The sequence below is a fragment of the Argopecten irradians genome, chromosome 11 (genome assembly GCF_041381155.1).
Source record: "Argopecten irradians isolate NY chromosome 11, Ai_NY, whole genome shotgun sequence".
Classification (NCBI taxonomy): Eukaryota; Metazoa; Mollusca; class Bivalvia; order Pectinida; family Pectinidae; genus Argopecten; species Argopecten irradians.
In genome coordinates this window covers 26,681,659-26,709,610 of record NC_091144.1, presented here as the reverse complement: position 1 = coordinate 26,709,610, position 27,952 = coordinate 26,681,659, and the positions used below count along the sequence as shown (strand labels likewise).

Here is a 27,952-nt window from a genome sequence, read left to right as displayed (position 1 = left end):
TTGACCCCTTTTGACCCCGCCCCTCAGGCCCCCGGGGGTCAGCCCCATCATTTGTACAATTTTGAATCCCCATCCTATAAAGATACAACCATTGCATTATGAGTGCTTTCCCATACTTAGTTTCAGAAAAGAAGTAGTTAATATGAAAATAGTCAAATTGGCCACTTTTGACCCCGCCCCTCAGTCGACCTAGGGGTCAGCCCCATCATTTGTACACTTTTTAATCCCCATCCTATAAAGATACTACCATTGCGTTATGAGTGCTTTCCCATTCTTAGTTTCAGAGAAGTCGTTTATATGGAAATAGTCAAATTGACCCCTTTTAACCCTGCCCCTCAGGCCCTCGGGGGGGTCAGCTCCATCATTTGTTCAATTTTTAATCCCCATCCTATAAAGATACTACCATTGCATTATGAGTGCTTTCCCATGCTTAGTTTCAGAGAAGAAGTCGTTTATATGGAAATAGTCAAATTGACCCCGCCCTTCAGGCCCCCGGGGTCAGCTCTATCATTTGTACAATTTTGAATCCCCATCCTATAATGATACTACCATTACATTATGGGTGAATACCATTACAATATGGGTGATATCCCATGCTTTGTTGCAGAGAAGTCGTTTATATGGAAATAGCCGAATTGACCCCTTATGACCCCACCCCTCAGGTCCCCGGGGGTCAGCCCTATCATTTGTACAATTTTGAATCCCCATCCTATAAGGATGCTACCATTACATTATGGGTGATACCCCATGCTTAGTTTCAGAGAAGTCGTTTATATGGAAATAGCCAAATTGACCCCTTTTGACCCCACCCTTCCGGACCCCGGGGGGTCAGCTCTATCAATTGTACAATTTTGAATTCCCATCCTTTAAGGATGCTACCATTACATTATGGGTGATACCCCATGCTTAGTTTCAGAGAAGTCGTTTATATGGAAATAGCCAAATTTACCCCTTTTGACCCCACCCTTCCGGCCCCCGAGGGGGTCAGCTCTATCATTTGTACAATTTTGAATCCCCATCCTATGATGATACTACCATAACATTATGGGTGACTACCATTACATTATAGGTGTACCCCATGCTTAGTTGCAGAGAAGAATTCGTTTATATGGAAATGGCCAAATTGACCCCTTTTGACCCCGCCCTTCAGGCCTCCCAGGGGTGGTTTAGCTCTATCACTTGTACAATTTTGAATCCCCACCCTATAAGGACGCTACCATTGCATTATGGGTGATATCCCATGCTTAGCTGCAGAGAAGAAGTTGTTTATATGGAAATAGCCAAATTGACCCCTTTTGGCCACGCCCTTGAGGCCCGTGGGTGGTCAGCTCTATCATTTGTACAATTCTGAATCCCAGCCCTATAAGGATATTTTCAGTTAATAGCCCAGTCAAATTTAATTGAGACCGGACCAGTGGTTATGGAGAAGAAGTCGATTGATGACAGACCCCAGACGCCGCTCTATCCCATAAGCCCTTTGGACCAGGTGAGCTAATTATGTAATTTTAAGCTAAATTACTTTCTGAACATGCAGGTTAGATGAATGATAGTTGAAGTTGATCACTATCAACATTGAGCTAACAAGGTACATTCAAGTTATTTTGATTGCATTTCATATTTATTCAAAAATCATTGAAGACAATATCATTTATATCTATGGTCGATGTAAGACAAAATAAGTATAACAGATAGCACTCGCTATCTGTTATCAACACTATTATCAACAAAAATACCTTTCTTACAATGAATGAACACAGTATAGTATATTTATCAAATGAAAATGATTGAAAGTAAACCTCGTCTCTGAAGATACTTTCATGCGAGTAATTTCAGATTGGTTACAAAAATGTTTTTCAGTATAAATGCGAAACAAAGTTAATGAATCATTAAATTTACTCGTGATACTCTTTGTACCTTACAATACACATATGCTTTATGATAGAATATGCATGGATGCCGACTTTTGATTACACATCATATTGTTTTGGGGTCCTAATCCGCCTTGTCCTGGTGGAGGCTACAGGAACTTTTGTAGGAGTGACGTATGATGTTGAAATAGCTGGAACTACCAGAGTTTTACTGACTACGGGTTTGTTTGGTACACTGGACACAGGTGTCCCACCACCTACAGTCATCACCGTGACGGTCGGGGTACCAACACATTTCGAGTCAGTTTCACTAGCTTCAGGAGCACTAATTGTCTGAGAGGTCAATGTACTTGTTGCCATTGGTGATGATGTGGAGCCCTGTATCACTGGACTTGACTCCAGAAGGGATGAAACCTTTCCTAATGTCTCTGTTGCCATAACTACTTTGATTTGTTTCTCCTGTGTCTGTACTGGCTTAGCAACTGCTGTCATGGATCCTCCACTCATTAGAGTTCTCTCTAATGCTGAAGCAATTCCTGGTGCTGATGTGGTTCCTGCAGTGACTGTCCCACTTGGTGTAGAAGTGTTACCGGTGTTGGAAGATACAGGAAGTGATGTCACAACAGACGGAACACTAACAGTAACACTCTTTCCCGTGGTGTTGCTGTTTGTCTGAGGTTTCATCATACAAATAAGTTCCTGGCGAGACACAGAGTGAATTTTGGCTTTCACAACAGATGCGGTTGTGTCAGTGAGCCCAGCTGTTGTGAGGGGAAAGTCGTGAAACTGGAGTTTTTGTAAAGTCTGAACTTTATCGGACTCTGTCTGACTACCAGCAGAAGCATGCATCTGGGTGGCGGCAGTAGTGGTAGCAACTGTTGGAACATTGACGGTGGATGCCACACTGACAGCAGCAGATGCAGGATTAGTAGCAGTGACCTTGTTGGCCTGTTGGATATTAGCTGCTGTAGGGGATGACAAGGTCTGTAGTAGTGTGGGAAGGTTTGAGTGAGCCATAACAGGGTTCGACTGTTGTGATGAGGATGAAGATGATCGGGCGATAGAGGACAAAAGCTGCTGAATCTGGTTACAACTTGTAGCTGATGCTGATGTTATATGAACTGGAGGCTTTATGCCACCAGCACGTAGGGCATTGCTGAGAGTCGTGAGAGTCATTTGTAAGGAAGAGGATGAGTTGGGAGTTGATACGCTGTTAGCTGACGACAGTGTCACACTTGCTACAAGTTCCTGCCGTGCTTCCCTTGCAGCCTGAGACAGATCGGAAGAGGATGGCCCACACACACTGTGACTTGGCTTGGCTAACGGCATCGAGGCCACTTTAGCTGTTGTCTTGTCCAGGGCTTGGTTCTGACTGATGAGGGTTGCAAGACGATCTGCCAGACTTTTACTAGCTAAAGGTGACATAGAGGATGCTGCTGGCTGCGGACTTTGTGAAGGTGTGGAAGTTTTGGTTCCATCTGCACTAGATAAAGCAGTAACTGTTGATGGTAAACGTGACTGTGGAGTAATTTCATTCCCACGAATATTAAAGGACAAAGGTCCGGGTCTACACAGCAGTCCAGATAACTCTGGGGCACTCTTCATGGCTTGCAGTGTGGATGGACTAGCGACCTGTTGCTGCTGATTAGCCAGGGCTGTCTTTAACCGCTTCTTTGGAACGGTACCAGGAGCACTGCGTACATACTTCCTCTTGGGAGCATTTTTGGGCTCTAAAATCAAAACAAAGTTATTTACATAAGTATGTTTATGTATTAACATGCTAATTTTAAAGCTCAAGTTTAAAACCAAATTCTTTATCACAAAACAGGCCTATTCAGCTATGACATAAATATTGTTAGACACATGTGAAATAAAACAACTGAGATGTCAAAGGTAATAATGATAGCCTCTGTACATGGAAATGTTGTATCTGAGTCTGATTTCATCTTTCTTATAGAGAAGAAAATTGAAAGTTTTGTTATATTCTTAAGTTTTTCAATTATGTGATAAATTCAATCTTACATTCGTGGCTATGTAATATGAAATTAATTAAACCTGTTAAAATAATTTAATATGCCATTTGCCTAATGTCTTAATATGAAGTATTGAATTATTGAATTCATTTAATAAATTTCATATTGTAGTCACGAATGTAAGATACACTTTTTCTAATTTAACATTGTTTTGTTTTAGCTTTAAGACCATGCTGAATGTATTTTCCATACACAACTGTTGATATTTTAAAACTGAAGTTTTAAAAGACTGGTTGCATGAAGATTACAGCAGTAATTATAAACACAACCATACCTAAAGGCACACATTGGAACCCTTTTAATGTTAAGACTAAAACTTTTAACTTTAAGGGTGAGCAAGGTAATGTATCAAATGTATGATGTTTGAACTTACTAGTCCCCGAGAAGATGACTGGACCAGCTGAAGTTAATGTATCAAATGTGTGATATTTGAACTTACTAGTCCCCGAGAAGATGACTGGACCAGCTGAAGTTAATGTATCAAATGTATGATGTGTGAACTTACTAGTCCCCGAAAAGATGACTGGTCCAGCTGAAGTACTTAAGGCAGAGGAAGTTGTGAATCCCTGGGCTGTAAATGTACCACTAAGGAATGTGAGGCCTTGTCGGGCAGACTTTAGGGCCTTGGCCACTGTCAAACCCTTAGGGCTTATCTGGGACACTGGGCTGGTTCTCTCGTACTATAAACAAAAGGAAGAGTGAATTATTTCCAAATATATATTCGTTACTCAACATAGTAAAACTGTCTTTTAAGGCATCTATGTGATACTTTGACTTCCAATTAATTCAACAGGTGCCAACTAGAGTATTCATTATATGTACCACATGTAATTGACTTTAGTTTAAACAATATTTTATTCCAAGATATACATACATATACACCAATACATACAGACAGCTGAAGTAATTTATTTGGAGTGCTGGACTAAAGTTAGAAATTTCAAAATAGTCCTTAATCTGTATGGTGTAAATATTGCACTTGATTTGTCAAGAATTACCAGTACAAAAATATATTTCCCTCTATAAGGTAAACTCTGTGTATGTTATGATAGGGGTAAGAATGTTACCAAGTTAATTTTTCTAATTTCTTTTTAGCACCAAAACTACCAGAAACACTTTTAAACAGTTAGCATAATCTCTGTCCATGTATTCTGTCAGATGCAAAAAGTAACTTGACCAAGATTCAGTTCAATCGAATGTGATTAACTTTGTCCACAAATGGATTTTTCACACAAATTCTCAAAATTTTAGGATTTAGCCCAAAACACCAGAACTGGTTTTAATATTTTTTCAAACCTTTGTCTGTTTTCTGCTTGATGCAAATAATGACCAGACTTGTCACCAAGTTTCACTCAATTGGATGTGATGAACTTTGTCAACAGTGGATGTTAATGCAAATGTTGACACTGTTGCCATTGGAAAAGCAGCCTATGGTTTGTTTATTTTTACGTCCTCTTAACAGCCAGGGTCATGTAAGGACGTGCCAGGTTTGTTGGTGGAGGAGGCCAGAGTACCCGGAGAAAAAACACCGACAAACGGTCAGTAGGCCTACCTGGCAACTGCCCCACATGGGATTCGAACCCGCTTCCCAGAGGTGGAGGGCTTGTGGTAATATGACGGGACATCTTAACCACTCGGCCACCGCGGCCCCAGCAGCCTATGGAAAGTCAGACAGGAACGAATAGTTTACAAATAAAGGCAAAAGGTGACTGCATGAATAAGATATATTGACCTTCTTTTTCTTCTTCTTTTTCTGTTCCGCATCTGACACATCAGTATTGTTCTCCATGTTGAGGTGGGCAGACTTACACAAGATACCTCCCAGAAAGTCTGACAACTCTTCCTGAAAGTAAATAACGATTATGTAAATTCTGCCAAATTGATAACAAGAAATGTCTGTATGACATAAAATGTCCTTGTCTCCTTATAAACTCTGAGCAGGATGGGATGAAGGGGATGCACAGGAGAGAATGGGACAGGACCAGACAGACACATTTAACAATATATGTCCCTCACTTCATCTTTTCAGTGCAGAGACACAAAAAGATGATTTCCAATAAATTAAAGCATTTTGTACTATCAATGAATCTTTTCAAGTCATCAATAATTGATCTGCATTGCATAAAAACACCGATGGTACACAAACATAACAAAAAAATAAGAGGCCACGGTCATCTGACTACCTTGGCAATAATCATATAGGAAATTAATTTGATATAGCGTCATGGTAGCCATCTTTTATTTGGGATCAACCAGAGATGTAACAACACTTTGTAAGGACCATGTCAGGATCATTTCATGCAAGTTTCAGCCAAATCGCACCTGTAGAACTTGAGAAGAAGTTCAAAATGTGTTTTCAAGATGTAGGCCATCTTGGAATTCGGATCGACTTGAAAAATAACAACACTTTGTCAGGACCAAGTCAGTATCATTTCATGCAAGTTTCAGCCGAATCGCACCAGTAGAACTTGAGAAGAAGTTCAAAATGTATTTTCAAGATGGCAGTTTTGCAGCCATCTTTGATTTCAGATCGTCGCGAAAAATAATATCACTTTGTCCGAACCATGTCAAGATCGTTTCATGCAAGTTTCAGCTTAAATGCACTGGAAGAAATTGAGAAGAAGTTCAAAATGTGAAAAGTTTACAACACATGGCGGACGAAACATGACGACTATAGGTCATCCTGACCCTTAGGGTCAGATGACCTAATAAAACCCTGAGGCAACAAGAGGCCCAAGGGCATTAATGGTCATCTGTGGCAGCCATCTTGGATTTCAGATAGACCCGGAAAATAACAACACTTTGTCGGGACCATGTCTGGATCATTTCATGCAAGTTTCAGCCAAATTGCACCGGTATAACTTGAGAAGTTCAAGATGTGTTTTCAAGATGGCGGCTGTGGTGACAATCTTGGATTTTGGATTGACCCAAAAAATAACAACATTTTGTCGTGACCATGTCAGGATCATTTCATGCAAGTTTCAGCCAAATCGCACCAGTAGAACTTGAGAAGAATTTCAAAATGTGTTTTAAAGATGACGGCTATGGCGGCCATCTTAGATTTCGGATCAACCTGAAAAAATAACACTTTGTCAGGACCATGTCAGGATCATTTGATGCAAGTTTCAGCCAAATCGCACTGGCAGAACTTAAGAAGTTCAAAATGTGATTTCAAGATGGCGGCTGTGGTGGCCATCTTGGATTTCAGATAGACCCGAAAAATAACAACACTTTGTCGGGACCATGTCTGGATCATTTAATGCAAGTTTCAGCCAAATTGCACTGGTAGAACTTGAGAAGTTCAAGATGTGTTTTCAAGATGGCCGCTGTGGTGGCCATCTTGGATTTCGGATTGACCCAAAAAATAACAACACTTTGTCGGGACCATGTCAGGATCATTTCATGTAAGTTTCAACTAAATCGCACAGGTAGAACTTGAGAAGAAGTTCAAAATGAGAAAAGTTAACGCACGGCGGACGACGACGGATGAAACATAACGACTACCTTCGGGTCAGATGACCTAAAAATAAGAGACATGCAAAATGTTTAACACAATTTGCCACCATTTTGACATCGAAAGTATAAATTCAGACGTACCAGGATTTGTCGGTCGACCATTACTTGAGTAATGCCCTCTTCTTTTTTCTTCGAGCTCCTCACCCGGAGATTGCTATCAGCACCCCCTATAACTAGCAGTCCATTCTCTGCCTTCATGCGTTCCCTGAGATCTTCCATGTCATCTATATTAGCATTATTGCTATGCTGACCAATTACAAAGAGACTTGGTGTACGACTGTCCAATAGGGGATCTTCAATGTCCTAAATAGTTAAAGCCAGATTAGAATCAGACATTTATAACACAAGTACAGTCAAACCTGTCTATAACGACCACTTAAGGGGAGGCAGAAAAACGGTCACTATATACAGGTTGCCTTTATAGACAGGTTGGGGCTTTCGTGCCAACCAACGAGCCAGTAAATAAAACAGAATTACATTAATACAAAACATACATGCTACTGGATGTTTATATATTTATTGCCATGCATTATTTAAGAAATAGTTGTGTCAATATATTTCCGTGATTTGTGTACGTTTTATTTTAATGCAATCGGAAATTTCAATCATCACAAAATCAACACGTTTTGATACATAGATTTTTTCAGCTATGAACATAATCATTACCTAATTACTGACTTCACATGGCATGGAATTATCTGTGAAAGATTATTTTCAGACAATGTATGCGTGCAATATTTTTTTTACAACATATTCTCGCTGGCAAGTGTCGTATGTAAGGCCAAACAAAATTAATTGTTAGTTTCTCAGGCCACTTTTTTAAAAAGTCAGTGCGGGCGGCGGGAATTATTTTTTATTTTTTATTTCTCTGAAAACAAATGCGGCAGATAACATTTTATTTTTTTCTCACTTGAAGGACATGAAAATCAATGAAAACATGTGTAGAAAATGTAAATTCTTACTCAGTCTTTAAGAACAGCTTTTAAATATCTCAATCGTCACTATATCCAAAGAAAACCAGTTGAAAATACATAATCCTGGGAGGAAACATTCCGTTTTGAGCAAATGCTGACATCGGCAGCCATTTTTTACCGGAAATGAAAGGTGCATACTAAAATTGGAGCCAATTTCCGGGTGCGTTTTCGAATGGAAATTGCGGGCGAGTTCGAATGGAAATTTGGGGTGCATTCGATGCGGCGGTCTCGATTTTAAGTTTTAAGTTATGGCGCATAAAAAAGTTGGTGCGGGGGGTAAATGTCGATGCGGCGGGGCCTGAGAAACTAAGAATTAAATTTTTTTGGCCTAATGTTGCTGTGTAACCAGTTTTGACGGATTAATCTCGGAAGATGAAAGATCAAAACTATTAAAATCACAATGCAGGTACACATATTAACTTTCAGTAACATTTCTACCAAGTAATGGGACTGTATTTTATTTATAAACACATCGAGATTACCTGAGTTACATCGGGCGATAATCCGACTGACTCTAATCGTAAAGAAGTCGAACGTAAATTTATAGGCCTAATTTGAAATAGCTTAAGTACAGGCCATTTCTTAGTAATAAAACAATGCTAAATATCGACAATGAAAAACGGAACACATTAAATAAATCGGCATGTTTTACTTGCCTACCGTATCATCAGAGTTGTGGCTTCAAAATCACGCTTTACGAGTGATCTTTTCGTGCACATGGCGTTCACGACCAAACTTAATTTCAGTCTTTGATAGGCGTAAACGGTCTTTAAAACTTCCATCCTTAAGTTGGCAACCATATTTGTACCTCAAATGTTACGACCACTAGGTTATAAACCAAACAGTACTGTATAAACAATTCATAGCTTTGGCTTCAGTAATGGCTGCCATTTGCTTACAAAGGGAGTTAATTACCGGAAGTAGGTCAAAGGGACGCTACTACACACACACTGTACTCGGTACTCGAAAAGTCGATCTCAGCAACCGGTTGTTACACAACCTTTACGGGGCTAAACGACCGGTCGTTAGCCACATTAGACAGGTGGTTGTTATGCAGAGTGCCATTATATAGTAAAAACGCACGGGGAGTCTAAAAACCGGTCGTTATAGACAGGCGGTCGTTATATACAGGCGGTCGTTAGAGCAGGTTTGACTGTAGTAACGAAATTTACAATACAAGTAGTAACGAAATTTACAATAACAGTATTAATGTAAAGTACATGTATTTATTCCATTAAACTTACATAAAGACTGTAAAAATGTACACTTTTAGGATGCATCCTAAAGAACTGAAGAAGTTTATATCTATCTTGGACAACACATTCTTCTGCTAATCAAATTTCATCAAAAGTTATGCAAGTCAAACCTGCCTATAAGATCACCCAAGGGACAAGTGGTCTCTTTTTTAAAGCAGACTAGATTAGTCTTTATATACAGGTCAAAATGTGTTATGAATGACCACTTGGGACCCTAACAAAGTGGTCTTAATGAGCAGGTGGTCTGAAAAGCATGTTTCACTGTGTATTTGAAACCTATTTCTGAATCAATCTGTTAAGTCAATACCTATCACCTTAATTTTTTCTCCAACATTTTTTCTTACACATGGTTTTTAGGTAAAGTCAAAACCATTACACACTCACCCCACGACTACCGTTGGTCCCGGTCAGTGGAAAGCCTAGGCAGACAACAGCACTAACTACCTCCAGCAACGCCACCTGTAGTGTGAACAAAACAAAGGTAATGACGTCTTTTCAAATCAGGAACTGCTGTTAAGGTGATAAACTATAATCCATAATATTCAAGTATATGAATTTAAATAATTTCTAGACAATGAGGACATCAACTATAGAGAATCAATTATAATTTTTATATCCAATATATTTGGTTTCCTTTCATTGGCTTATATCTTCCACACACGACTACTCACATGACAGGCTATTAAAGCACCAATATTCCACCCAAGTAACACGATGGGGCGATGCTGAAAATGGCCCTTCAGCTGAAAAATACAAAATTATCAAATTTTAAACATTTTTTTTTTATTCATGAATTATTGCATACTTTGACATTATACATGTATTGTATGTAAAACCACAAGACATTTTGTGAGGACAGCCCCATCATTTTTGGATTTACTGGACAGTGGTAAAAATATATGACTTGTGGACATATTTTGGATTTACTGTCAAAAGGTATATTTTGCATAATTATACCAACCTCGAGAACTTTAGTGCACACAGACTCAATATATTGGATTTACTGTTGAAAGATATGACTTGCATGCAAACCTCAAGAACTTTGGTGCGGACAGCCCCGATCATGTGCTCCAGACATTGGGCGATGCCTACACCACTACCACCACTAACTGTATGCATGGTTACAGGGATGACCTTCCCTAGGTGAGACAGCTGCGAGTTCCAGAATCGCGTCCTTTTGGAGTAGGCACTGTTGTGGGTGGGGCCTGACGGAGCGATCAGAATAAGAGGGTTCCCTGGTAGTTTACGCTGGGAAAGAGAAATAACATGACTGTGGAATTTTACAAACCAGGCAGGTAAGCTGCGAAAATAACCAGTTATATGGTATGTGATCTCAATCTCCATCACGCTAACTTGACTAGGTAAACATAAGGTAAACATTTAGTTCCAAGAATAAATTCTGTGCAAAATACTTCATCATAAACAAAAGGCCCAGAGGGCCTGTATTGCTCGCCTGTTTGTAATGCCATAGTAATGTTCTAAATACAGGTTCATTGTTTGTTTTCTGAAGGAATTTGAATATTTACCTCTAATTCCCCTTTTGGGCCCAATCCCTCCTGCCCCCAGGGGGTCAGAGCCAAAATTTAATACAAGTTCTGTTTTCCTTCCCCAAAGGATGTTTGTGGCCAAATTTGGTTATAATCCATGCAGAAATCTAGGACAAATAGAGATTTTCAGGATTCACCTCTAATTCCCATATTGGGCCCCGCACCTCCTACCCCCGGGGGGTCAGAAATAGCCAAAATTTATACAGCTTCTGTTCCCCTTCCCCCAAGGATGTTAATGGTCAAATCTGGTTACAATCCATGCAGAACTCGAGGACAAGTAGTGATTTATAGGATTTACCTCTATTTCCCCTATTGGGCCCCACCCCTCCTGCTCCCAGGGGGGTCAACGCCAAAATTTATACATGTTCTATTTTCCTTCCCCCAAGGATGTTTGTGGCCAAATTTGGTTACAATCCATGCAGAACTCTAGGACAAGTAGCGACTTATAGGATTTACCTCTATTTCCGCTATAGGGCCCCACCCCTCCTGCCCCTGGGGGTCAGAGTCAAAATTCATACAAGTTCTGTTCCCCTTCACCCAAGGATGTTTGTGGCCAAAGGACCAGGTAAGGTGTTACCGTATTTTTGCGCGTATAGTGCGCACCCGCGTATAGTGCGCAGGTACGTTTTTGAGTTTCATTTTGGAAAAAAAAAATATTTACAAAAAAAAATCTCAGTTTTTGTATCTTCGATCACAACATTTTGCATTGCCTCCAAACACTTTTGAAGAACAAAATCAAACGGTTCTTATTGTTTATCAGTGCTTAAAACAACCTTCTGTTCATTAAAATTAACTGGCGAGAGGAGTTTGACACGATGATTGACACTTTGTTTACACAACGGCAGGCCTAGTTAGCTTGTGAATTGCCGGTGACACTATAATGAGGATATCAACAACGATGTTTTTACAATCAAATAATTAACCATACCTTGTGTAATTCCAAGTGGTATCAATCAAGTCTATTGTGTATCTGATAGGCATTTAGATTTAATCATTGTCCAAGATATTAGCTGGAAAGCCGACTGAGTAGGCTAATCAACCACAGGTGGCCGCCATATTTGATTACTGACTGCACGCTTCCGTATTCTCAATTATTTCAATTAGTATTGAAATCAGGATGATATCTTACAGAACCATTTCAAAAGATAGTAATAAGAGTAAATTTTACAGTCATACCATCATTTATAGTGCCGATTGGTCAGTGTTAATGTAGGAAGGTTTTAGTTTCGTATTTAATTTGCTGGCTCTGCATGTGGGATTACACTCACTTCCGTAAACATTTGCAAGTTCAAAAGTTTTCACATGCTGGAGAAACTTATTTATAAGGTAATCTGTCTAATGTGACGAATTAATTACACACTTATACATCGTTTCAAGCTCCAGGCTATATTCATTTAGCCATTTAGATTTGGAGATACCTTACTGAATATTCACGATCGTAACATGAATCCGGTCATGAACACACGTGCTCTCAAAACGGACTTTCAAGGAATTAAAGATAAAAATTTCAAGAGATGTTTTCCTTTTATATTGAATATATGCATTGACCACTGACTTAAAGATCCAAGTATTTAATCATAATTATTTCACGACAACGTGTACAAAATGTTACTGCATAGCTCGCGGGACCTGCCGGTCGGTGATCATAACCCAGGACCTGGCCATGCCTTGTACCTGCGTATAGTGCGCACCCCCAACTTTTCACTTGATAAATTATGAAAAAAAGTGCGCACTATACGCGCAAAAATACGGTAGGTATGGTAAGGGTCTTTTTTTTTTGCCCCCAAATTCCGCTATTTTTCAAAGTTTGTTATTTTAAGATGTGAATCTTGCATTTCAAATATTAACTACATACCTGATATATTTGATAGTGTTATAAGATAATATAGCAGTTCTAGTTGCCATGGCAACCATTTTTATTATACATTAATTAAGCAAAATGTGAAAATTTCATCAAAAGTGGCCTTTTTATGCAGTTTTTCATCTAGTTAACATAGAGCGCATTCTAGAACAAACTTAATATTTCTCAAAACAAGAGGCCCAGAGGGCCTGTATCGCTCACCTGGTTTGTAATGCCAAGTAATGTTCTAAATACAGGTTCATTGTTTCTTTTCTGAAGGAATTTGAATATTTACCTCTAATTCCCCTATTGGGCGCCACCCCTCCTGCCCCCCGGGGGTCAGAGCCAAAATTTCTACAAGTTCTGTTCTCCTTCCCCCATGGATGTTTGTGGCCAAATTTGGTCACAAGTAGCGATTTATAGGATTTATCTCTATTTCTAATATTGGGCCCCACCCCTCCTTCCCCGGGGGGATCAGAGCCAAAATTTATACAAGTTCTGTTCCCCTTCCCCCAAGGATGATTGTGGCCAAATTTGGTTACAATCCATGCAGAACTCTATGACTAGTAGCGATTTATAGGATTTACCTCTATTTCCCCGATTGGGTCCCGCCCCTCCTGCCCCGAAGGGGTCAGAGCCAAAATTTATACAAGTTCTGTTCCCCTTCCCCCATGGATGTTTTTGGCTAAATTTGGTTACAATACATGCAGAACTCTAGGACAAGTAGCGATTTATAGGTTTAACCTCTATTTCCCCTATTTGGCCCCGCCCCTCCTGCCCCCGGGGGGTCAGAGCCAAAATTTATACAAGTTCTTTTCCCCTTCCCCCAAGGATGATTGTGGCCAAATTTGGTTACATTCCATGCAGAACTTTATGACTAGTAGCGATTTAAAGGATTTACCTCTATTTCCCCTATTGGGCCCCGCCCCTCCTGCCCCCGGGGGGTCAGAGCCAAAATTTATACAAGTTCTGTTCCCCTATCCCCAAGGATGTTTGTGGCCAAATTTGGTTACAATCCATGCAGAACTCTAGGACAAGTAGCGATTTATAGGATTTAACTCTATTTCCCCTATTGGGCCCCGCCCCTCCTGCCTCCGGAGGAGTCAGAGCCAAAATTTATTCAGTTCTATTCCCCTTCCCCCAACAATGTTTGAGGCTAAATTTGGTTACAATCCATGCAGAACTCAATGACAAGTAGTGATTTATAGGATTTACCTCTATTTCTCCTATTGGGCCCCGCCCCTCCTGCCCCCGAGGGATCAGAGCCAAAATTTATACAAGTTCTTTTCCCCTTCCCCCAAGGATGATTGTGGCCAAATTTGGTTATAATCCATGCAGAACTCTATGACTAGCAGCGATTTATAGGATTTACCTCTATTTCTCCTATTAGGTTCCGCCCCTCCTGCCCCGGGGGGTGTCAGAGCCAAAATATATACAAGTTCTGTTCCCCTTCCCCCAAGGATGTTTGTGGCCAAATTTGGTTACAATCCATGCAAAACTCTAGGACAAGTAGCGATTTATAGGATTTACCTCTGTTTTCCCCTATTGGGCCCCGCCCCTCCTGCCCACAGGGGTGTCAGAGCCAAAATTTATACAAGTTCTGTTCCCCTTCCCCCAAGGATGTTTGTGGCTAAATTTTGTTACAATCCATGCAGAACTCTATGACTAGTAGTGATTTATAGGATTTACCTCTATTTCCCCTATTGGACCCCGCCCCTCCTGCCCCCGGGGGATCAGAGCCAAAATTTATACAAGTTCTGTTCCCCTTCCCCCAAGGATGTTTGTGGCCAAATTTGGTTACAATCCATGCAGAACTCTAGGGCAAGTAGCGATTTATAGGATCTACCTCTATTTTCCCCTATTGGGCCCCGCCCCTCCTGCCCCCGGGGGGTCAGAGCCAAAATTCATACAAGTTCTGTTCCCCTTCCCCCAAGGATGTTTGTGGCCAAATTTGGTTACAATCCATGCAGAACTCTATGACAAGTAGTGATTTATAGGATTTACCTCTATTTCTCCTATTGGGGAAATGTTGACGGACAGAAGGAAGACGGACAACGGACGGACGGACGGACGGACGCCGCGCCATGACATAAGCTCACCGGCCCTTTTGGGCCAGGTGAGCTAATAATGTGTCTTCGTGTCTGCTAATTCCCTTAAAATATAAAGTTTGTTCTAGGTTGTGCTCTTTTGCTTTTCAAAGAAAAACAATCAAGAAATATGCCAAAATTGACTAAAGTTTCAAATTTGCAGGATTTAAATAAAGTTACCATGGTTATATAGCAAAAACATACTTTCCGTCAACGAAAATATCATTAAGTTTTTATCAGGGGCGTATTCAATATTTCAAACACAGCAACTTAATTTCTAAATACTTAATTTGAAATTTGGTAGATTTAGGGGCTAAAAAGAGCTATTACCATATCTAGTCCTTTGGTTACAATCTATGCAGAACTCCATGACTAGTAGCGATTTAAAGGAAATGTTGTCATACGGAAGCCGGAAGCAGCACCATGACTTAAGCTCACTGGCCCTTTGGGCCAGGTGAGCTAAAAATGAGGTGTATCTCTCTGCTGATTAATTTACGGATAATAGTGTTGGACTGTTTAGATATTTTCGTTAAATATCAGCAAAGCTACATGCACCAACTGAGATGAAAGTTCGTTGAAAGTTTTGCTATCTTTGCTTTCATTTCAATGTTATTTGCACAATGGTCAGTGCACAAAAAAGAAACTAGAAATATGTCTATTAGACATAAGTGCTCCCTAAATATGAACTTCCCAACCTTAATTTCCGCTATGAAATCATCCTCTGCAACAGGAGTACGTAGCACTTTCACTCATTATCTTCGGGACTATATATTGCAAGGAGACGGTTTACAGCCTTGGTGCATTATAATAAATACTTTTACTTCATCAGAACTTCAAATGTGAAATTACTTTTAAGTTCTTTGTTACATAAAAGTGTGTTTCTTATCATATTGATATTAATACGATAAACTTGTTTCGTTGTTCAAAATAGTCGTCCCCTAAAACACCGTCCAGTCTCTGTGTACGTGGTGACTTCCCTGTGTCATGCTTGAACGCCTTTCTGGGGTACATTAGATCTAGAGCTCAGACACTCAGCCTGATATTTTATAATGTGTTTTTTTAATTCTGTTTCTCTAATGCAAAGCTGTGTAATTTTATAAATATTAATTAAAACTGTAGCAAATGGGGTCTATGGTCACAGGGTTTAGTAAGCGATAGTGCAACGTACACCTAGTACCTAGGATGATGTGAAATAAATTAAATATGTGGCCGCTACTAACAGTTATCCGTTTCGTCACTTTCTTTTATTGCCTATATAAACCTGAATTGCATTGTATTGTTCCGTAAGTTTCCAAAGTCGATCAGATGCTTAAAATATCGTGACCGATGCAAGAGTTTGTATGATACACAGCTAGAAATTTACTCAAAACAAATGTGTTTTGCACTGTGAAATGTCCCTGCTATTAATGTATAGTAGATTATCGCTGACAAGTATATCTTACCATGTGTTTTTGAAAGTTTAGTGTCACTAAATCATGGCGAAATTTATTAAACGCTATAAGACACTGACTTCCAGTATCGCGTGCGCAGTTGGAAGCTGTGCATAGCGGATGAACACAGACTCTACACTCGACAAGGAAAATAATAGTACAAGTATACTCGCACTAAACAGCTTTTTTACAGAAGTTGGACAATAAAATGAGAATCGCAGTAAATTCAGAAAGGAAACAATCTTTTATCAATTCAATAAATGGCATGGATATCTTTGACAACCTATCAGTGACACAGGGTTACAGAATAAGAGATCCATAACCTACCAGTTTCTGTTGAGAGTAGACGCTGTATACTGGGTCCCATGGACGCTTGAGCAGTAGGTTTAGGGCATCAACCGAGGCTGCGGGTGTTTTGCCTCCGGTTGCAGTCATGGCTATCATTTTCTCAATCAGGGAAGGTACCTACAAAAATATCATCAAAATTCAGATTTAGATATCTTCAACAGCATGATTTGATATCAAATGTCTACTCAGGTTTTATTTTTAATTACGTTAAATTTTGTTCTTTTAATTAAAAGAGGCCCATCCTAGAAAACATTGTGAAATGAATATCTCCAAACCAGTACATCAGAAAGATTGCTCAGTTTTATGTTTTAAGGTATCTGGCAATTGCCCTACATGGAGTTCGAACTCATGACCCAGAGGCGGAGAACTTGTGGTCATATGTCAGGACACCTTTACAACTCAGCCACCGAGGCCCTGATCATAGATAATGACACTTCAGATCATAGATAAAGAAAACTTGTTTTGTATGCTACTGAGACCTTAGACTTTAGTGTCTGTAAGACGTCCAGATAGGCACTGAGTACAGGTACACTGAGGCTATCCAACAGTACACTGTGTAACCACTGGGTGAGGCGCGGGTCCTGAAACACACAACAACACAAATCACAATCGATGATCGGTGGAGGACAACTTACTAATTATCATATTATAATCGATTACCATTTACTCTCCTAAAGTTTTTTTTAGCTTTCCAGAAGAGTTTTAGAAAGATGAACCAGTAGTATGAAGACATAATTTTTTTTTCATAATTAAATGTATTGTGATTCTGAGACATTTTGAAACGTGGTTTTGGCATACGTTTTACATGATAAAGATTCAGAACAGCATAAAGCACAACTTATCTACCATTTAATGATCGATTATTGCTTTTTATAATCAATAGCCTTTAGCAAGATCACAATCAATTGATTATCGATTAAAATTGAAAATCGGTCCAACACTATCACAATTAATTTTAAAGCTACAATACATTATACATATTTATAGTATTATAATTGTGATAGATAAACTTGTTATTGTTAAGAAGGATAAATTCAGTCAAATATCATAGAGATACAAACATATTGAACTGGATATTGAATATGCTATTTAGATCTGAAAGTAGGTATTTTGTGGTTTAGAGAAAAGGTCATTTATTGTTTTATTTTTACTACTGATTAATTTCATTTAATTTTCTTTTTATACCGATATAAAGTACGAATATTGTATTTGTGATTTAAAAACAATTATGAACAACTTTATGCAATGAATGTTTCTTATCAAATGATAATGCAAATCCTGATTTCAAATGTCACTTTTAATTCATTCACCCCTGAAAACACATTTAGGCTTGTCTAAATCAAAGACTAGACCAGTCAATTATAAAATTTCAGGGGTGAATGAGTTAATTATATGTACAACAGTCTTTCATCATTAACATATATACTACCCAGGAAACCCCGGCCAGAGCTTGTCGGATGCGGCGAGCAGTCTTGTCAATGTGGATCCTTCTCATCACTGGCTCATTATGGTGCTACAGCAACATGATAAGTACATTTTAGTGACAATCCTATCACAAAGAAGTCACTCGAGATAAAAACTTTTAGACAACATCTTGGATATAATAGAACTGACAATTCAGAATAAAGTTGTATCTGCAGAGACAGATATAATATCTAACTTTTTTATGTAGTTTCAACATGCTCATGCTTAAGGAACAACATGATTGTTAGTTTGATCACTATTGAATAAGATTCCAATGTTATCCTTACAATAGTTCAAGCATTTTAATAGCATTAAAATTGTATTTTTTTTAACAAACATTTGTTACATCATATAAATGTTATAGTATATACAATGTATATGATTTGGTTTCAGGTTGCAGTTTATCTTAACCATATGGAACTAATTCACATACCACGTGATACCCAACAACATTTGTGCGGGACTAGTATCTTCAGTAGTGATGGAACGTAATTATTTGTAATCTTCCCGCTAGAATGAAGTTAGCGCAGGATATCATCTTTTGATGTCATTCCATCACCAACAGAAACAAAAGTCCTACATAAATGTTATCGGGTATCATGTGGTACATGAATGATTCCCATTATTTACTAGTTTTGAGACGCTAACCCCCTTGTATGCTATTTTGAGAGCCTTAATCACCCCATTGTATGTTATTTTTGATAGTCTTACCCCATAGTATGTTATTTTGATAGCCTTGCCCCATTGTATGTTAGTTTTGAGAGTCCTGTCATATTGTATGCTAGTTTTGAGTCTTTTTGATAGCCTTACCCCATTGTATGCTAGTCGTGAGAGCCTGTCTCCTTGCAGAGCCTTCATAACTTTGTTATAGAGTCGGTTCTGCTGTAGTGTCCAGCCGACCCTACAAGTAACAACACTAAAAATCGCACCTTGTTTATTTGTTGGATGAATGAAATGAGGCAATGAGAACGAACTAAAGAAATGAGGGACAAAGATAGCTGAGACTTGCATATGATGTGAATACATATGAAAAGAACATCATGATATTGTGTGCAATAATGTACAAATGAAAAAAATTTCAAATGATGCCACTCACTTACATATTAATGTATGATGAGGAAGTTTATAATGCTATGCAAATTGATGTATCAAAATATAAAATATGAATTAAACTTTTGATGATGATGTTGTAAACACAGTCCAACCAACTCAATTCATTTTTTTAAAAAGCATGAAAATCTCCTAGTCTTAATGTAACTTTCAACTAGCAACCCACAATATATAAAATTCTGAAACTCTGATAATTACTCTGACAAATTAAAGAAACTTCTAAGTTCCAAACAAATTTAGGATGGACTTAATATATGCTAAATGATAATTATGCTGTAATGGTTTATAATGATATTGTACACAACATATGATAATGTATTATTACTTGCTAACATGATCCTCAGCGTCATCAGCACAGTTATCTGCCCTTGCGAAGTTAACACTGCGGTCACACTCGTGCATCAGGCTACGAGCCTTGGCCATCTCGTACGGAGGGGGAGGAATAACATCATCTCCGGTCACATCTATCTCATTATCACGGGAACTGTAGGCAGAAAATGGCATTTTATCTCAGGAACTAGCTAGGCAGGAAATGGATTTTAAGGCAGATAAAATATCGAAAATTTATCAAAATTGAAAAGTTTGAGTTGCAAAAAGAATGTATATCGGTAATAACAAGTTCTTTTACTAGCTATGATTTACTGTACTATAGTTTATAACACACTGGCCAAAGGAGTCAATATAAACATACAGTATACTGATATGTATTGTGGTTGAATACATAAAGGTATATAGTATACAAATTTAACATGAATCAAATACATTTTAATATTCAATTTACTTATATACTAGCTATCGATACTGTCATATTCTGTCTTTTCATATTACAGAGTTTCTTCTCTTGCGGGTAAGTATCCATTATGGCATCATTATTTTGTGAGCAAAACTCGCGTCATTTTCTCTGGCATACCCAGGTACTCTTGTAAACACATGACGTCACAACCAATACCTACCTACAAGGGCAGATAACTCTGTTATATGTAAATACAGAGTAAAAAAGTTTTTATAGGAGTAATTTTGTCTCTATTACCCAAGAATCTGGTCTGCAGTGGTCTGAGGTTTGGTTGGCTTGGCCATAAAGAGTAGTTTGGCTGGTCGGGCATTGCTCGCGTCTGGATGAGCACTCCAAGGTTTGGAGTAGCAATGGTCTAGTCCGACAAAATCCACAATATGCATCTTATACATGATTGGCCCTAATTAGTTTTATCAGAATTTGAATGGTATGTCCCTGCTGTCACCGGCTCATTTTCAGATCTGAAAATTAAAAGAAACAAACACACTATTAATATTTTTAAACGCTAGCTGGAGTTTCCTCTGCATTTCCAGACCAAACTTTCAGAGAGATGGCTCTCAGGGGTGCAAACATCATAAATTTGGAACAATAGCAATGCATATATGAACAGTCATTATCTTGTATTACCTTTTTCAAGGTATATGTGCAATAACTGAAAATTTTTGACACATGATTTTTTTTTTCAGCAGTACATGTGAAGATTTAAATGGACAGACAAATGTCTATGCCTTTCACATTTGCTACACCATGCAATATACATGTATTATTATATGCACTTTGCCATTCCTGTTTCTTATGCCTTATATATTTTTACAGCAAGGCAGTATCTTCTTTCAGAATATGTCTTTATCTTTACTTATGAAAATTTTTGTGTAAGCTTAATGATACAAATACACATGCAATGTTAATGGTGAGAATTGGTTGCCTGCCAGTGGCACTTTTAATTTTCTCGCTTAATTCGAAATTCAAAGGGGTCTTTTTGCCTCATTTTGGGAAGGAAATTGGTAAATTGGGAAGGAAACTTCCAGGAGCAAACTGTATTTTTGGGGGAATTTAGCATAAATTTGAAATCATTTCCATTGGGAATGTGGCCGGCTGCCATTATCAGCCCAAAAAATCTTTCTGATAGGCAAGTAGGCATCCCCTACTCATACTTGCTAACTTTTTGAAATTCCCGTGCCAGGGGTAATTCATGTGTCTAAACTTTTAACCTCAAGAAAGTCTACTTAGTAAGCCCATTTGAAGAAATCAAAGGTTGATTTTTTTAATTTTTTTTATTATGACTTGTTCTTTCCGATGGTATAGGTAGATTTTTGACATTTTGAATTAAAGGGACAATTCAATGAGACTAATTCTTTTACATAACCATGAAGCAAAATATGACATAAATGTATTGTTCTATATTCCTTATAAAACATATAACAAGAAATATTGACAAATTCCACAACATTGTTAAGTATTTTGATTGATACCATTGAAATTCCAAATTATTGATAAATAAGATTAAGCAGGCATAACGTGTATGCTGTAGGTCCATACCCATACCAGGATCATGTATGTATACATTAATACATAACCACTGATCTTTATGAGGAGTTGGTCAAATTACATTTAGATAAGAACATGCACCTAATAATGTAAACACACTACTGTAAGAGTGATTTGAGAAGTTTTAGACAAAAAATACTACACTGGCTAGGGCTACGGTTAGGAATAGAAGGCGTCCAACCACAATGCATAAATGGCGGACAGCAAGTGAGTTTGAACATTCCTACAGTGGTCTTTCTGGCATATCACAGTAAAACCAACTAATATAATTTCCACTAGAACCGGTTTGCATTTACCAAGATATATTCAAATTTTAATGTACTCAGTAACTCTTAGACTGAATTGTCCCTTTAAAGAATTTAGATTTGCTGAAATGGCCTAAAATGGGGGGTTCAAAAATCGAGAGCCTAGCTCCCTCCAAATTAGGGAGAATTGGCAAGTATGCATGCTGTATCAGGCCCAAACTTCAGAATATCCATACCTTTAGGGATAATGGCAGAAACATAAAAGAGAAGTTTCTGTAACTTTCAGATAGGAACCCGTGCAATATCCGTACCCAATTTTAGAATCGGCGATCGACTAATTTTGGTTTTATCACATGCATTGTATTATTTTGAATTTAATCTGCATCGCTTTAAAGGTAGGTTTCGCTCAACCAAACAAATACATTTTTGTAAAATCCGATAAACGGAAGAAAAGATGAAAAATCATATAAAAAATACCTCAATTTAATTTCTTTATGTGTATGAGATTGAATGAATGTGTCTTGAATACAAAATTGAAGGAAATCCTTGCAATCCTTTTAACAAATGAATGAAACACGCTTGAAAACACTACAGTACAGGTGTGACTAAACAAACCAGAGTAAACCGACTATAAACAAGGCTGTTTACATTTGGCGTTGGCCTAACTTACATTTTTTCCGTCGAAACTGGAGACGCCAGACATGTGGCACTGAAACGACACAATTTGAGAGGGCACACATCAATATATACATACCTGGTTATTACAAAGATGACGGGGATATGTTAAACAATGAAAAATAATCATCAACGAACTAAATACGTATCGACATATACGTAATTGTTTACATAATTGCCTGATGTAATTTTAGCTTCGAAACAAAATGGCGCCTAAGGGAGATTCCAATTGTAAAACGGATGGCGGGTGCAAAATCCGGAAATATGTTTTGTTAAAATATATACAAACTCTGTAACTGTTTCAACAAGTTTATTCTGCAAATAATTAAAACGTGACATATTATTATGGTTGTTACATAAATAAATTGCATTGCATTTCAACTGAAGACATAAATATTGAACAAGTTTACACATTTTCCTAACACGTTACATCTACTAACGTAAACATGAGAAAAAGTTTTGTAATTTATACTGGTTCATATTTTGTTTCCATTATATAAAGAATAGCTACAAATTGTTACAATTATAAAGAAATGAGATTTTCACTAATTCTATCAATGGACATCTTCGATTTTACCCCCTCTCCAAATAAAATAAAATAAAATAATTAAAATAAGATCAAATAAAATAAAATAAAATAAATACCTTCACAAAAAAAGGCAAATGTTTATTATGGTGAATGTTATGTAAAATATTTATTTTTGCTGTGTGTTCTCTTTTTCAATGGGACTCATTCACGTACCAAGTGATACCCGATAACATTTGTGCGGAACTATTGTTTCTATTGGTGATGGAATGATGTCAAATGGCATTATCGCAGGAAAACGTCATTGCAGCAGGAAGATTACAAAGAGTTACGTTCTATCACTACTGGAGATCCTAGTCCTGCACAAACATTAATGAGTGTCTCGTGGTATGTGAATTAGTCCAATTGAATACTTTTTTTAATGGATATAATTTCTTAGCATTACTCCTTGAATCACTAGATGCATTTGTTTTATGTTCAATTTCTACTGATATAATTAAAACAGTAAATATTTTATCCAGTATTTCAATGCCAAGTTACTGTGACAAATACCAGAGGGATCTTGGCGCCCACCAAAGATTGATCTATGTCTGACAAATGAAAGAGGGATCTTTTCTCTGCTTTTCAAACTTACACTTCTTTTTTCTGCTTTTCAAACTTTAAACTATCAAAATCCAAGATGGTGGTCGCAAAATGCAATAGGCAGAACTAGGGTCCTAGAGGAACCTACATATGATATTTGAGAACAATCCCTTCAATACTTTCTGAGAAATAGCGGTAACAAACTTTAACTATCAAAATCCAAGATGGCTACCGGTCGGCCATTTTGTTGACCGATCAGTCCCAAAATGCAATATGCACAACTGGGGTCCTAGGGGAACCTACATATGAAATTTGAGAAAGATCCCTTCAGTGCTTTCTGAGAAATAGCGGTAACAAACTTTAACTATCAAAATCCAAGATGGCTACCTGGCAGCCATCTTGTTGACTGATCAGTCCCAAAATGCAATATGCACAACTGGGGTCCTAGGGAAACCTACATATGAAAAATTTGAGAAAGATCCCTTCAGTACTTTCTGAGAAATAGCGGTAACAAACTTTAACTATCAAAATCCAAGATGGCTACCTGGCGGCCATCTTGTTGACTGATCAGTCCCAAAATGCAATATGCACTACTAGGGTCCTAGGGGAACCTACATATGAAATTTGAGAACAATCCCTTCAATACTTTCTGAGAAATAGCCGTAACAAACTTTAACTATCAAAATCCAAGATGGCTGCTGGTCGGCCATCTTGTTGACCGATCAGTCCCAAAATGTAATATGCAGAACTAGGGTCCTAGAGGAACCTACATATGAAATTTGAGAACAATCCCTTCAATACTTTCTGAGAAATAGCGGTAACAAACTTTAACTATCAAAATCCAAGATGGCCACCGGTCGGCCATCTTGTTGACCGATCAGTCCCAAAATGCAATATGCACAACTGGGGTCCTAGGGGAACCTACATATGAAATTTGAGAAAGATCCCTTCAGTACTTTCTGAGAATTAGCGGTAACAAACTTTAACTATCAAAATCCAAGATGGCGGCTGGTCGGCCATCTTGTTGACCGATCAGTCCCAAAATGCAATATGCACAACTAGGGTCCTACGGGAACCTACATATGAAATTTGAGAAAGATCCCTTCAAACTTTATGAGAAATAGCGGTAACAAACTTTAACTATCAAAATCCAAGATGGCTGCCTGGCGGCCATCTTGTTGACTGATCAGTCCCAAAATACAATATGCACAACTAGGGTCCTAGGGGAACCTACATATGAAATTTGAGAAAGATCCCTTCAGTGCTTTCTGAGAAATAGCGGTAACAAACTTTAACTATCAAAATCCAAGATGGCTACCTGGCGGCCATCTTGTTGACTGATCAGTCCCAAAATGCAATATGCACAACTAGGGTCCTAGGGGAACCTACATATGAAATTTGAGAAAGATCCCTTCAGTACTTTCTGAGAAATAGCGGTAACAAATTTTAACTATCAAAATCCAAGATGGCTGCCTTGCGGCCATCTTGTTGACCGATCAGTCCCAAAATGCAATATGCACAACTAGGGTCCTAGGGGAACCTACATATGAAATTTGAGAAAGATCCCTTCAGTACTTTTAGAGAAATAGCGGTAACAAGAATTGTTAACGGACGGACGGACGGACGGACGGAAGGACGGACGGACGGACGGACGACGGACCACGGACGAAAGGCGATTTGAATAGCCCACCATCTGATGATGGTGGGCTAATAAAACATTGGAAATTGCTATAGTTGTAGTTTTGAGCAACACATAATATTATGATGATTAATATGTTAACATAACAATTGTCATCGGAAGCACATGAGAAAGAAAGAAAACAAAACCAATGTGAGATTTTTGGTAAGCTTTCAATGATCAATATGATAATGTAATAATAATATTGGCCATCATGGGAAGCACTGATGAAAAAAACACAAAAAAAAAAACAAACAAAAAAGTTGTGGCTCTGACTCGCAAAAACAAGTACATAAAGGATCAGAACACAAAATAACTTTGTTTGCCGTAGTCTATTCTTCTACCTTTAATTAGTATTTTTATACAAATTATTAAATTAAAAATATTGAAATAATTTTAATGATGACTGTAACATAAATTATATCTACTTTTTTTTAAATAGGTTTATTTTTTTAGTTTCAAATTGTTAGTTCATCCCAAAAACAATGGTGTTTTAATACAATGAAGGTGTAATTGCTGTAGGAAACACTGGGTTCTTTGGAAAAGATGTAAAATACCGGTAGTGTATATATATAAATGGAGTACATTTTGTTTAGTGTTTCATTCTAGGTCTCTGTAGCTAGGCCTAAAATAGTAGAAATTGTTGTTAGAATTATCAACAAAATGAAACAATTAATTACGTTAACATTGATTTTTCTATATGTCAAAGATGCTCCACTGCTGCCTGATGGTATTTTTTCACTATCAAAAACAGGATCAGATGATTTGGTATTTTTCTTCAGTTAAGAAAGTTACTTACTTTACATCATTACCAGAAATACCACCATTGGAAAGTTTGAGCTTCTAATTTTACTTCAAGATAAAAATATTAAAATTTTTAATTGTATCCTGAAAAAATTCTGTGGCACTATGTTCTATATAGAATGAAGTTCTGACTGCCCATGCACCAAAAGCAAAATAAATTATTTCATATTATTTTTTGTGTTAATTAGACATATATATATATACACGATTAAACACCAATTGTTGTTCAAATGATGAGTATCATTTATGGTCTGTCGGTGGTGGAGCATCTTTAATATATACCTGATTTTCTACAAGATATGTAAAAACCTATAACCAATATCATATCTCATTAACTCATTATTTGTAAATGAATCAATCAGATATTGTCTTTGCATATTACAGATCTAGAGTTACCTCCCATGCCTGTAGGTATTCATTGTGACGTCATTGTTTTGTGAGCGAAATATGTATTGTTTTCTCAGAAAAGTATGACGTTACGCTCACAAATACATGACATCACAATCAGTACCTACCCGCAAGGGCAGATAACTCTATGATATGCAAATACAGTGTACTACAAATATAATGGAAAAGAAGAGTAAAATCTGGGATAAAGAAGACTGATATCCTAAAATGAAATAACACTCAACAATCTGAACAACTGATATATATATATGTATATATATGATGTCAATAATTTCAGTAAATTGATAAAGTTAATCATAAAACAATATTTACAGAGATACATAAACTTGACATAACTCAAAATCAAATATATAAACAAACACTTTGAGATTTCTCTCTCTCAAACAAGTACTATGGATTGAGATTTTAATTTTAAATTGCAATCTCAAAAACATAATACATGTAAAACAAAAATTATGATCCCAAATGAAAAATGATATTAATGTGTATATATATCTATCACAGAAATTAGGAGACAATATGAAAAATAATGTCATTTTCATTCTGAAATTTTAACTTAAATATATGAGATCCACTCATTGAAGATTCATTGTAATTTTGAACCAGAGAAATAATTTAGAATTCTCTTAAACATTCCTAAAAACATGGGAGATAATCCATGTCCACCTTCCTTAACTTTCAACAGATATTTCTACATTAGGGGAGGTAATTTCTCCACTAGAAATAGAAACCATTTACATTGGTGAATAGATGGATACTGGTATGATATTTTTACCGACATGTCTGTTCATTAGAGGTATTATAGAGAATATTAAGACAATAAATCAGTTCAATTGTATAAAGAACAAGGTTTTGAACACTGAAAAGTCAATCTGATAAAAATGCTTTGTTCCGTAGAGGATATCTGACAATGTCTCGACATTAAGGGTCACTTTCTGATGTAGTTTGTACTCACTGTGCCTCATTTCAAATGCATTTACTGGTAGCTTAAGTATATATTACTGAAAACAACATTTTATTTAATCACAACGTGCATAAACGTGTAGCTATATGTTGTGCTGTCTGGGCAAAATGACTATAGACACAAAAATTATCCTGACAGCTTTTACAAACTATTTTGTCGACTCCCTGTCAAGATATTTGAAGATAATAATCTGATTGGTCAATTTGAAAGTTCATCAGAGCTTGACCCCATATGACTTGTTTTCAGATCCTCTATG

General features: G+C 37.6%; 1 protein-coding gene across 3 annotated transcripts; it reads right to left on the bottom strand.

Annotated features, from left to right (window-relative positions):
* Nucleotides 1-40: 40 nt before the first annotated feature.
* Nucleotides 41-24,267, bottom strand: LOC138335140 (KAT8 regulatory NSL complex subunit 3-like). 3 transcript variants are annotated; one of them, XM_069284080.1, is made up of 15 exons: nt 22,906-24,267; nt 22,730-22,768; nt 20,504-20,727; nt 19,799-19,957; nt 19,174-19,279; nt 18,329-18,412; nt 17,379-17,480; nt 16,879-17,016; nt 10,680-10,895; nt 10,319-10,390; nt 10,032-10,106; nt 7,499-7,720; nt 5,634-5,744; nt 4,407-4,581; nt 41-3,598 (listed from the first exon to the last, which is right to left on the bottom strand). In XM_069284080.1, exons 3-15 carry the CDS (start codon nt 20,656-20,658, stop codon nt 1,968-1,970), a joined length of 3,246 nt encoding a protein of 1,081 aa, XP_069140181.1. In that variant the 5' UTR covers nt 20,659-20,727; nt 22,730-22,768; nt 22,906-24,267; the 3' UTR covers nt 41-1,967. The 3 variants fall into 3 exon arrangements, with proteins under 3 accessions (XP_069140181.1, XP_069140180.1, XP_069140182.1); XM_069284079.1 differs by lacking the exon at nt 22,730-22,768 and having other exon boundaries at nt 22,814-24,266; XM_069284081.1 differs by lacking the exon at nt 22,730-22,768 and having other exon boundaries at nt 42-3,598; nt 19,174-19,264; nt 22,814-24,264.
* Nucleotides 24,268-27,952: the final 3,685 nt, after the last annotated feature.

What these genes read in the sequence shown, in the direction of transcription:
- LOC138335140 (XM_069284080.1), bottom strand. Translation starts at nt 20,658, where the DNA reads ATGTATAAGATGCATATTGTGGATTTTGTCGGACTAGACCATTGCTAC. An exon ending in CACGACTAGCATACAATGGG is followed by an intron (nt 18,413 to 19,173) that starts GTAAGGCTATCA and finishes ATGTTGCTGTAG; the next exon opens with CACCATAATGAGCCAGTGAT. An exon ending in TCCGCACCAAAGTTCTTGAG is followed by an intron (nt 10,391 to 10,679) that starts GTTTGCATGCAA and finishes TGTATTTTTCAG; the next exon opens with CTGAAGGGCCATTTTCAGCA.